The sequence below is a fragment of the Somniosus microcephalus genome, chromosome 6 (genome assembly GCF_052327205.1).
Source record: "Somniosus microcephalus isolate GS21.2 chromosome 6, FLI_Smic_1.0, whole genome shotgun sequence".
In the NCBI taxonomy this organism is placed as follows: domain Eukaryota; kingdom Metazoa; phylum Chordata; class Chondrichthyes; order Squaliformes; family Somniosidae; genus Somniosus; species Somniosus microcephalus.
Window position 1 is genome coordinate 237373401 of NC_140992.1, and position 13196 is coordinate 237386596.

The 13196-nt window shown below is 43.4% G+C and overlaps 1 protein-coding gene across 2 annotated transcripts in view; it reads right to left on the reverse strand.

Annotated features, from left to right (window-relative positions):
* The window catches only part of phlpp2 (PH domain and leucine rich repeat protein phosphatase 2), a 226062-nt gene that overhangs the window by 182149 nt on the left and 30717 nt on the right, over positions 1-13196 (reverse strand). For both annotated transcript variants that reach the window (XM_085991585.1, XM_085991584.1), the window contains exon 3: positions 8450-8583. In XM_085991585.1, coding sequence (XP_085847711.1) covers positions 8450-8583 — 134 coding nt within the window. The remainder of the gene's footprint in view (positions 1-8449; positions 8584-13196) is intronic.

Genomic DNA, 13196 nt, shown 5'->3' on the forward strand with positions numbered 1-13196 from the left:
TTAAAGTTTTTATTTCAATGCCTCAGCCTCTCAAAAGCTTGGGCTTTGACTGGATATCCTCAACAGTTAAGGGAGAACGTTCACCCTCATCCATGAGCATTCGAATCAGTCGCAGTTTACAGAATTTCCCAACATGCAATCTATGCATCAACAGGATTTGAAAATTAGATGGGGGTGTCCTTCCATTTTGTGGTGTTTCTTTGCTTTTCCAAAGACCAGAAAAGAAATTGGAATTGGATTCTGAAAGCTTTTAATTCAGGTAAGCAATGTAAATATATTAACAATTATGCTTTTCTGTTATGATCATCACAAACACCTGTGATGAGGTAGCATGTGTGAACAACAGTTGTTATCATGGTTTCTTTGTTGCTGGTTCGAAAACAGATTGTTTAAGAGAGAATGGATCTTTGTTGCAACTCAAACACCTCTTTTTGGTTGTATATAATCAATCAATCAATTAAAAAACTCTCTTCTAAACCATTTTTGAGGCCGAATGAATACACGTGCACAACATACACACATACATGTATATATTTTTAAATAAAACTTGGAAACTGTATGACCATGAACTTCTGAGCATTTCATGAGTTAATTTTGTTTCCATATGGCAATTTGTTAACTACAAACTTAAGTCAGCATATTCGCTCATGGTGAACTAATTATTCCACTTCTGCATTCATGGTGCATGCCCAGAAGTGCATATTAAAAAATTGTGCACCATAGCATATGATTTTCAGCTCATTTATTTAAAGAAGCTAAAAATGTACACTTAAATGCTTTAAGGCAGGAAGACAAGTACAACAACTAGCTAATAATGGGGAAAGCAGTGGTGGAGGTTCACGAGGGTACAAAACGGGCTTCAGTCAGATCAGGAGGGTGTCTGGCGGGAACACATGGGGTGTTGGGGTCAGAGGGATCAAAATGGGCCAACGACAGTTCGAGTCACATTCTTCTGGGTCTCCCCTCCCGCACAAGGCTGGTAGGCCGCGCTCCGCTCAATACAGTCATAATCTAGCACCTTCTAATATTGCCTGAATTTGTCCTGAATGCTCAAAAAGCCCATCCCTAATCCTGCCGTATTCCACTCCAACTTTTTCCCTCCCCCAATCCCAAGTTCCCAGTGCTCAGATTCCAGAACTGCCCGCAAATCCCAGGATCTGCCCCAATGTTCCTAGAACTTCCCTCTCCAGTATCTCTAGAACTCTGGGACCCTCCCCTCATCCCAGTGCTCCGAGAACCCAGGGCCACCCTAGTGCTGATAAATCAGTGATCCTGGTAATACTAATTAGTTCCTATAAAATTTCCTACTCACTGTGGGCCTGGGAGATCTGCTAATATATCAAGGAAAACGACAGCTATTAAAAACTTTCAAATTGAAATGGAGAGATTTTTATTTAAAAGCTAGGCATTAGATTTGATTGAAAACTAACTCCAGACATTCACTACTTGTACAATCTAGTCCTAAAATATTTATTTCAGAATAAAGCTACAGTGCATCTAAAATGTAGTACAGGTAGACTACCCTTTATCCGGACTTCCGAAAACCGAAACCCTCTAAAAACCGAAGGTTTTTTCGTTCAGCGTAAGTCGTGCGTACGACTTAAGCTGAACGAAAAAACCTTCGGTTTTTAGAGGGTTCCGGTTGCGGAAGTTCGGATAAAGGGTAAGTCGTGCGCACGACCCCCCCGCCAGCCCCGACAACCGCCGACCCCCCCGCGGGCCCCGACAACCGCCGACCCCGCCAGCCGCCGACCCCCCCGCGGACCCCGCCAGCCCCGACAACCGCCGACCCCCCCCGCCGACCCCCCCGCGGACCCCGCCAGCCCCGACAACCGCCGACCCCGCCAGCCGCCGACCCCCCCGCGGACCCCGCCTGCCCCGACAACCGCCGACCCCCCCGCGGACCCCGCCAGCCCCGACAACCGCCGACCCCCCCGCGGACCCCGCCAGCCGCCGACCCCCCCCCGCGGACCCCGCCAGCCCCGACAACCGCCGACCCCCCCGCGGACCCCGCCGGCCCCGACCCCCGCCGACCCCGACTGACTTACGCTGAGCGTCAGCGTAAGTCGTGCGCACGACCCCCCGCCGACCCACCTTCCGAAATTCTCCTTTATCCGAAACTCGGCTGGTCCCGAGGTTTTCGGATAAAGGATAGTCTACCTGTACTGCACTTCATGTCATCCAATTCACAATCAGATATTTTTCAATGTAGGATTTATAAACTCAAGTTTCTAAATGATTGCATTGTTACTATTTTTAAAAAACAGTAAGTGCAGGAGAGAACATTTTCAACATAAAAGACTTCTTCAGCTAGGCAAAATTGAAAGAGGCTACAGCCACACATACCGCAGTGTGCACACACACACACACACACTCAAAAGAGAGAGAGACAGGAAAGAAAGAATTCACATTTATATAGCACCTTTCACAACATCCAGACGTCCCAAAGTGCTTTACAGCCAATGAACTACTTTCAAAGTGTAGTCATTCTAATGTAGGGAAGCGTGGCAGCCAATTTGCACACAGCAAGATCCCACAAACAGCAATGTGATAATGACCAGATAATTTTACATAGAAACATAGAAGATAGGAGCAGGAGTAAGCCATTCGGCCATTCAATGCGATCATGGCTGATCATCCAAATTCAGTACCCTGTCCCGGCTTTCTCCCCATATCCCTTGATCCCTTTAGCCTTAAGAAATATATCCAACTCCTTCTTGAATATATTTAATGAATGGCCTCTCCTGCCTTCTGTGGTAGAGAATTCCACAGGTTCACCTCTCTCTGGGTGAAGACATTCATCCTCAACCAACACCTAAAAGGAAAATTTGAGGGATAAGCTGACACTGTCATTTCTCTACACACGAATGCTCCAAACAGGAGGCATTCTTTGGACTGACCAGATATCCGGATCACAACCTGCAAGTGTGTAGAAGGTATCACTCGTGTTCAAAACACAGGAATTTCAGACTTTTTAGTAAAATGCATCCAAGTTAAAAGGTAGACTCAACACACACTTATTTTCTTTCCCTTCCCATCCACTAACAAGTTCACTTTTTCAAAACAAAAAGGCATACTAAACAATGTCATTTCAGGATTAGTTATTTGGTATCTTTACAGAATTAATTTCTGCAGATTTTAAACTAGGCCAAAGAGAAACATTACTCCCATTGTTTAATAATAACCAAAGCCCTGGCTGAAAAGATCCACTTTCTTCTTCTGCTAATGTACTTTAATTTGAGGTGGCGAAACAGACAAGAATAAATATTCTGCGCATGAACTTCCATAACTAAGTAGTTTCGCCACAGACAGATATGTACACCAACAAAGAACAGGAGGCACTTCTTGGTATATGCCCAGCAAATGAAACAATTCTAATCAAGGCAAAGATTAAACACTGAACAATGTTGCTAGTGAGAAACTGTGCCCTGTAAATCTCTACAATCCCACTATCTAGCCACAGGGTTAACTTCAGGAAATTAAAACCTTTACAAACTTACACAATAGAGAGAACTGGCTTATATGAAATTAACAAAACACTTAAGACAACGCATTCCCCTAATTAGGGCAAGAAACTTCAAAATGTTCTTCTCAGCAGTTTTTGTGCTAACTGTATGTAATCTCAGTTTATCAAGTAAAAAAAAGTTAGACAACATATACACAAATACAATTTAAAATCTTTTCAAAGAAATAACTTGTTTGGTATTGAGACACCAAGCTGGGCAAATGTGTGACAGGCAAGGTGTGACAGTGAAACTTTCAATTACAGTCCATCCTACACAGTATAACTGTTTGCCCACAGGGATAATGTTACCATGAGAGTTTTCACTGAAACATGTACCCCATATACTAAAATGATATAATTATAGCCATCGATATTGTGGAGACTTGCTACTCTTGGACTCCTTCCCTAAAACTGCTGTTTGTGGGACCTTGCCATGCCATGTATTGCCAAGCTAGTTACCAATCGATCGGAGGACAGCTAATAAATAATCATTTGCTCCCCTGGACCTGTTCAGGGTATTTTGCAGTTGCAAGAAGGTGCTCTCCTGTGCTCCTCCGCCAGCATCTGACAAATATCCCAACTAATTATGGCAAAATATCCTCTGGGAAAAAGAGCCAGTATTTAACCACGTCATACAGGACTCTTCGTATGATTTGTTCACATTCTACAGTCAAGATATCAGCTTGTGACGATGACAAAAAACCCACAAACAGTGGAACAATTGTTGGAAAAAAATCATCCCATGAATTTATGATCACATCTACTTGGAGCTAGGCAATGTTCAAGAGACTATTCTGGCAAGAAGAAAAGCAAATTATCATGAATTTAATTGTATTTTAGACAACTGCTTACAAATAAATCTAGTGCAAATTAACTCTCTGCTAAATAAATCAGCTTACATAAATCTGTAGAATCAAAACTTGGTTCTTAAACCACTTGAGACTTGAGAAAAATCTAGGTAGACATTTCAGTTCTGCATCAGGGAGTTTTACATTGTCATAGGTGCCATCTTTCAGACAATACGGTAAACCGAGGCCCTATTTCCCTTCTCAGGTGGACAGAAAAGATCCCACAGCATTATTTAAAGAGCAGGGAAATTCTCCCAGTGTCCTGGCCAATATTTATCCGTCAACCAACATCATTAAACACATTATTTGGTTCTGACGAAGGGTCACAGACCTGAAACTTTAACTCTGTTTCTCTCTCCACGGATGCTGCCTGGCCTGCCGAGTGTTTCCAGCATTTTTGTGTTATTTCAGATTTCCAGTACCCGCAGTATTTTGCTATTACGTTATTTGGTCATTTACTGTGGGGCCTTGCTGTGTGAAAATTGGCACGGTTTCCCTTCATTACAACAGTGACAATGGTTTCCCTCCATTACAAAAGCAACACTTCAAAAAGTACTTCAATGACTGAAGCGCTTTGGGACACCCGGAGGTCATGAAAGGGGCTATATAAACCCAGTTCTTTCAGAAATACAAGACGACTGCAGTATACAGATAGTTAACAGAAAATTTATTTTTCTATTAGTTTTCAAATATTACTGAAAATCAGTATGTCAAGTGCAAAGTATGTACTCAAAAATCACAGCATATTAAAGAACTGTGTTCAGTGTTCGCAGTCGCTAAACGGTTATGATACACTGCAGCGATACTAAGCCAGGAAGGTTCTAGGGACAATCCCTAATCTGTACAGAGTTTGATGCTCTCAGCCAGAGCAGTGGTGGATGTGCACATGTCTTTAGGTCCATGGGCTGAGAAGGGGAGAAGTTAGCCAAGGTTCCCACTATTGAGTCCTATCTAGTAGCCCTTCTGAGAATGCCTGTGTACATTGACATTAGGTAAAAATAGGCTCAGGCTTGGCTATGATGCCCCTACAGCTGAAGAGGCTGCTCATACACAAAGAATAGCAAATGGGGTGAGGTACTGGAATACGATCAGCACCACTTGTGCTGCACACGTCACTGTCAAGGAAGGGTTAAAAAAAATTATTCAGATCCCAGAGTCTGCATTCTGATCAGTGGAAACACTCACTCCTTCGATAACAGAAAAATACTCAGCAATAGTAAGAAAATTACTTACAGTAATCATGCTTCAGATCACACATCATCTAAATTCCATTTTAGCTCTGTGACAGCACATGAATTTGATTCAACTGCTGTCTTTTAAAAGATCGTGTGGAAAAAATAGTAGAAATATATTTTCACAAATATGACAGAAAGACTTGTATTGGATTTCCTTGGGCTAGAAGAATCATTTAAATATACAATTTTTGCAAATAAAGCCTACAAATCGGTTACAAAACAGATGATAAATATCTTTGCTTGTGACCTGGCAATTACCTAATCAGATTGGTGACTTGGGATATCAATCAGATGAGATGAGGAGTAGGAAGATGTATCCTGTATGCAATTCTGCTGCATTAGTGCATCTAATTTTTTAATACTCTGTATTATGAGAAAATTATTGGAAATTTCAACAAGTAATTCCCCTTTCACTGTATTTTCCCACTTTCTGAAAGCACGGTAACAGTCTGCAGGCAGCAGCCTTCCAGTACCTCATTCCTTTTAATGATGTTGAATGGTTCAGGCTATTCAATCATTGAAGGAATCACAGCTAAGCCAAATCCCATCATCAGCTGACACCTGTAAATCTTCCAGCAGCAGTCACCAGATAGCAATTAGGACCAAACAAACATAGGCTTCCCCTCATTCAAAGCCCAACTGTAGCATTCCCACTACCAAAATGAAAATGAATCCTGATCTAATTTCCTATGAAGCCACTCTTGACAGTGCCTTAGTTCAGCACATCCACTGATAACAACAGGCTGGGGGGAGTGGGGGGAGGGGTAAAGGACAGTTTGACATTAATAGAGGAGGAAAAGAATATTCAGACACTTCCAAGGTCCTATGAAGTATTTTTTCCATGGTTAGCCAATTAATTTTTTAACTCCAGTAAATACATTTCTGATTGGCTAATCTTACTGTTAATAGTGGTGAGGGAAGGGAAGAATACAGCTTTAATTTTTCCTGCCAAAATTCAGATACTAGCAAGAAATTTGTACTTAAAAATCAGCTGCGATTTTTACCAGATCTCATGCAAGATTCTCAACCGTGCAACTTGTATTCAGTGAATGTTTCATCTCTCTCTGCTGACCTTATATCGATTGTGTAATCTACAGATCCAGTACCAACAGGTACAAGCACCTAATAAACAAAGCTTACAGAACAGAATTTTAAAAAGATTACTCATAAAAAAAGTTAGAACCCATTACTGCTAAATCATTCGTGAATTAAATGGTTTAACAAATGTCAGTCTTATGAAAAAAAGAGAAATAACTCAATCACGTTTAATCAAGCTCACCTATTCCTAATTGAGTAAGTGGCATGTTAATACACTAGCAGTACCGTATAGACTCAAAAGCAGTGTACATTTCTATAGACTTGCAGACCAGGTGTTGTTCTTGCTCAGGTGTACATTACATAGTATAAGCTTGGAGAGACCTTGAAGTGGACAAAGTAAATCTTGTACCTTAGCAAAATAAAAGCCACGTGCAATAATAAAACTGTGGTGGCATTTGTTCATTTGAGGTCAATGGCACACAGTCCAGAAATCATTTAAGAAAATAATGAGGCTGTGTGGCAGAGTGGATTAGCACACTAACCTTTCAGAATGGTCTCTTTCTCATAGATGTACAAATTTGACAGGAAATTAGTTTGAGCAACCTTAATCCTATGATCACAAGCCTAAAGCACAAAACTGCACATTGAACGATGCCATCATTCAGAGACCCCGAATGGAGTAGCGGCCATCCAAAATGTACGCTTTTTTTTTCCAGATGCTGCCTGACGTGCATTTGTGGGGTTGTGTTTTTGTTTCAGACTCTCCCAGCTGTTTGGTTCTTTTTAATCCTAGAACTTACTGATTGCTGGCGAGAGAAACAAAAATGTGACAATGGCATTCTAAGGTTAAGGCACAATGCTATGCTTAACCTGGAAGCACGGGAAGCTGACACTACAGTGCCAATTTTCCTGGATGCCATCCTAGCACATCACAGGAGCAGTGCACCCAACATGTGCTGCACGTATCCACAGAAATAGGACAAGAAGATGGAGCATTTCTGTAGGTGCCTGTGTGCCCAGCTGTCAGCCTTGGGATCTTCTAGCTGTATTTAATTGGCTGTGAAGCACTTTGGCATGACCGGAGGTCTTGAAAAGCACTAAATAAACGCAAGTTCCTTTTTTCCTTGATGTTTTTCTGAAATGTATCAAATTTTACTTTAAATCATCGAGTTCTGAGAAAGGGACTATACCCAAAGCATCCTGTCTGTTCTCTTACCAGATACTGCCTGGCCTACTGAGTGTTTCTGGCATTTTCTGTTTTTGTTTCTGATTTCCAGCATCTAAAGCACTTTACACTCCATCTCCGACTTTTCAAATAAACTGCACACAGGAACCATTTCTCTCCCTGAATAAGTCCCTATTCAGCCGCAAAAGGCTGGGCCATAAACAGCTCCATGACCATCAATGCTATTCCATAATCAGCTGACAAGATTTTCACTTTGAATAGGAAGAGACAACAATCCATTTTCCCTCTCCCAAAGAGTAGCAAGCCAAAAAGAAAAAAAAAGAGTAGCAAGCCACCCTAGCAAAGCATGATTAGTGGTCTGACAAAGAAGTAACACAATTCACACCCAACAGGCAAGCAGTATTTAGTGACCAACAATCCAGGGACAAAAAGTTTAAGCGTTTGGTTGAAAGCCATGTGCTCTACTACCAGAGTGCTGAATTACAAACAATACTTTATTGTGCACAACCCAAGCACTGACAATTAGGGCTCCACAGTTATTAGGTAAATGTACAGTTTTTCCAGATTTAAAACAGCAAAAATGTTAATTACATCTCTTGCCCCTAAAACCTTTAATAAATAACATATGAAATCCTACCATGAAAGTATCTAATCATGCAGCTCAGATCAGCCATGGCTCCTTCCTCTTGTATCCGCACTGGATCCTGGAAACCTAATCCAGATAGGTAATCGTAAAGGATTTGCAGAGGTCTCTCATCCGGATCCATTCTCCTATAAACAGGAAAAAGTGTCAAACGATAGCATCAAGAATATAATAATTTCTTCAAAAATACAAGTAGAACCTAGAAAGGAAGTTACGCTGCTATAAGAACCTTTCCTAGTAATTTCAGGGGGGAAAAAGGCTCATTTCCAGCAATCTCAAAGATCAATGGAGACAATCATTATCTCAGCACAACAAATCGATTTTACCCCAAAAAGGCCAAAGTTACATTTCCACAAAATGCTAGAAGTTTTGGCACAATACAAATGCAGATTTGAGGTACGATGGGGGGTAGGGGAGACTTCAGAGGATTAGTGAAGATGGTTAAAGCACTGAGCAGCTAAATCACACATCAGGAACATCAGAGAAGCGCTGAATTAGCTCATCCTAGCCAAACTATCAGTCAGGGCACTACAACTGGCCTCAGCACCCTCAGATTTCAGAGTGAATAAAGGGGAGGGGAATATACACAAGGTTCCAATCCCTGATTGCTATCCAGTGAGCCTTGCTATAAAGCGCATACGCATGTGATTAGCCAATTGCTTGGCATGAATGGGTTATAATTTTTTTGATGAGGTGTGTACCAATACTTATTAAGTGATTCTACGCAATGGGGTACACCTTGGCGTCTGAACTTGACCGAGTTTTTCCAGAGGCCTTTTGAGTTGGAATATATATTGCAGACTTTGCTCAATTTTTACGTTAAGTAATCAATGTCACAGAATCACAGAATCCCCACAGTGCAGATAGAGGCCATTTCGGCCCATCGAGCCTGCACCGACACATATCCCACCCGATCCCCGTAACCCCTTCAACACATATCCCACCCTATCTCCGTAACCCCACACATTTTAATCCCCCTAACACTAAGGGTCAATTTATCATAGCCAATCAACCTAACCCGCACATCTTTGGACTGTGGGAGGAAACCGGAGCACCCGGAGGAAACCCACGCAAACACGGGGAGAATGTGCAAACTCCACACAGTCACCCGAGGCCGGATTTGAACCCGGGTCCCTGGCGCTGTGAGGCAACAGTGCTAACCACTATGCCACCGTGCTGCCCATTTCAGTTCAGTTGGGTTTCTGGAATTGGGTACAGGAATGTTGCATCACCTGCCCATAACCATCACATTGGGAAGTCTACAAAAGACAGTTTCTCAAGCCTTGAATTTAAACTCAGGATGGGAATTGGACAGGCGGCAAACCATCCTGACCGCATCAGCATGTAGCTTGGGCGATTTTAACTCCCAGGCCTCATCTGTATGCCTCTGGTCAGCTCCCTGTCCAAAACCAGTGGGAAGCTGCAGCTGGTCAGCAGGCAGAAGTGCAATGTCTGGCAGTAGGAGGCTGCTGCCGGGGACCGAAGGAATGGTCCCCAGTACTCAATTAAGTTGTTGGGAGGACCCGGGGGGGGGGGGGGGGGGGGGGGGGGGGGGGGGGAGGGGGGAGCCGGGGGCAGGAGAGGCCTAAAATTTCATTATGGGGTTCACAAGAGCACTCCTGCTCCTCATGAACCCACAAGGAAGGATTTGTTGTTTTAAAAAGGTTAAGATGATGATTTACTTCTTTAGCTCTTCTGGCCCCACCTCCTCCTCTGGAGGCCACAACTACTTTGCCGCTCAGGCCCAAGTTTAAAATAGCAGTCGGGCTCTGATGACATCATCAAAGCCTCATCTGCTTTTCTAAAGAAGGACCCTGCCGGTTTCCAGCAAGTGTCCTTGTCATCTGCTCAGAAGAACAGATTAAAATTGAAGACTGTGGGTAGAAAGTGGGACGTCAGTGGGTATGTTTCCTGGGTGATTTCCAACAGGCAGGCAAAGTTAAAAATCGCTCTTTAAGTATTTGTACCGCCAGTACCTTGCTTGAAACTAAATGTAGTGGCATTTAAGTGTAGATAGAAGAGCATGGTGGTTATCTGTATGGTCTCTGATGCATTGTGTTGTGGTTAAAGAAGATCCTGCAGTCTCCAGGAAACATCCACCTGTGAATTATCTTTAGAATATTAAACATTAAAAATCAGGTGAAACCACACTTATGGTTCAAGAGTTTAACTCAACACTTATGCAATAGTAGCGTTACCACATTGGAATTTATTACTTGAATAAGAACTATGCTTAGACAGACGAACCTTGGGAAAAAGCTTCCTTTGCATGCTATTTATAACAATCATAAACTTGCTCTTGATTTTAAAAATCTTTTAATTTCATTACAGTGCACAAAGAAAATTCTATTTTCCTACCCCTTTACAGATGAAGGTGAATGCATTAGAAATCTCAATTACTACACTTAATTTTGTTCTCCCCTCCTGAAGGTTGGGCTATGGTTCAATGTTTGTCAGCGGCTCTCCCATAATTTAGAGTGACCATTCTAAGTATTTTTTTTTTATTCGTTTATGGGATGTGAGCGTTGCTGGCAAGGCCAGCATTTATTGCCCATCCCTAATTGCACTCGAGAAGGTGGTGGTGAGCCGCCATCTTGAACCACTGCAGTCAATGTGGTGAAGGTACTCCCACAGTGCTGTTAGGTAGGGAGTTCCAGGATTTTGACCCAGCGACGATGAAGGATCTACGATATACTTCTAAGTCAGGATGGTGGGGAACTTGGAGGTGGTGCTGTTCCCATGTGCCTGCTGCCCTTGTCCTTCTAGATGGAAGAGGTCACGGGTTTGGGAGTTGCTGCAGTGCATCTTGTAGATGGTACACACTGCAGCCACGGTACGCCGGTGGTGGAGGGAGTGAATGTTTAAGGTGGTGGATGGGGTGCCAATCAAGCGGGCCGCTTTGTCCTGGATGGTGTCGAGCTTCTCGAGTGTTGTTGGAGCTGCACTCATCCAGGCAAGTGGAGAGTATTCCATCACACTCCTTACTTGTGCCTTGTAGATAGTGGAAAGGCTTTGGGGAGTCAGGAGGCGAGACACTCGCCGCAGAATACCTAGCCTCTGACCCCCCCCCCCCCACCAATTCCCATTGACTTTAGTTTTACTAGGGCTCCTTGATGCCACACTCGATCAAATGCTGCCTTGATGTCAAGGGCAGTCATTCTCACCTCACCTCTGGAATTCAGCTCCTTTGTCCATGTTTGGATCAAGGCAGTAATGAGGTCAGGAGCAGAGTGGTCTTGGTAGAACCCAAACTGAGCATTAGTGAGCAGGTTATTGGTGAGTAAGTGCCTCTTGATAGCACTGTCGATGACACCTACCATCACTCTGCTGATGATTGAGAGTAGGCTGATGGGGCAGTAATTGGCCGGATTGGTTTTGTCCTGCTTTTTGTGGACAGGACATACCTGGGCAGTTTTCCACATTGTCGGATAGATGCCAGTGTTGTAGCTGTACTGAAACAGCTTGGCTAGAGGCATGGCTAGTTCTGGAGCACAAGTCTTCAGCACGATAGCCGGGATGTTGTCGGGTCCCATAGCCTTTGCTGTATCCAGTGCTCTCAGCTGTTTCTTGATATCACGTGGAGTGAATCGTATTGGCTGAAGACTGGCTTCTGTGTTGGCGGGGACCTCAGGAGGCGGCCGATATGGATCATCCACTCGGCACTTCTGGCAGTGTGAGGCAAGACAGTAAATGTTAGTAGGCTATTCAACTTGAGTGACATCACAGCCCACCCTAATCCTGTGCTCGGCCAACATCCACTTTACAATATATCCTGGATAATTATTTTCCTTCTCTCACCCAGCAGTATTGAAGCCAAATACTTAGTAACTACGGACACCCTGCTGAACTCAGCATGGAACAGAATGGCCCTGAACCCTTCCTGGTCTCATGGCTCAGAAGCACATCAAGCAGTGCACTTACGAACTAAGTCAGCAGGGAACTGGATAAGTATTACACATTTATTTGTAATCTGCACAAAGTTTTAGCCACTCAGAATGTTAAACAGTCGTAACATTTTAACTACTGACCAAAGACATTTCACATACTCCCAAGAAGGGTGTTGAAATAGCAAAGGATGAAGTTGAAAATGACCTAGGTGTCTTATTACACTCAACACTGAAGTGCCCAACCTATGCAGAGCAGTAATAACAACAGAAAATGCTGGAAAAACTCAGCAAGTCAGGCAACATCCGTGGAGAGAAATTTGAGTTGACGTTTCGGGTTTGACCCTTCTTCAAAACTGGAGAGAAAAGGAACTAGATCGAAGGCAGGGCTGCGATCGGACAAAAGAATAAAAGAACCAAAAGAAGTAAAAGAGATTAGAAGCTAGACGAGATGGTAATAGGCTGTGATTAGGTGTAAAGTGTACTGGCAGGGCAAAAGATAGCTGCCAGGTGTGAAAGAGAAACAAAAGGAAAGGGGGGGGGGGGGGGGAAAGGAAAGGAGTGGAAAAATATAAGTGAAAATGAAATAGGGGCCAAGGTTATGATCTGAAATTGTTGAACTCGATATTGAGACCGGAAGGCTGCAGACTGCCTAATCGGAAGATGAGGTGCTGTTCCTCGAGTTTACGTTGAGCTTCCGTGGAACAGTACAAGAGGCCAAGGACGGTGAGGTCCGAGTGGGAATGGAGCGGTGAACCACGATAGGGTTCCCCTTGTCCTCACCTTTCACCCCACCAGCCTCCACATTCAACGGATCATCCTCCGGCATTTCCGCTACCTCCAAAGTGATCCCACCA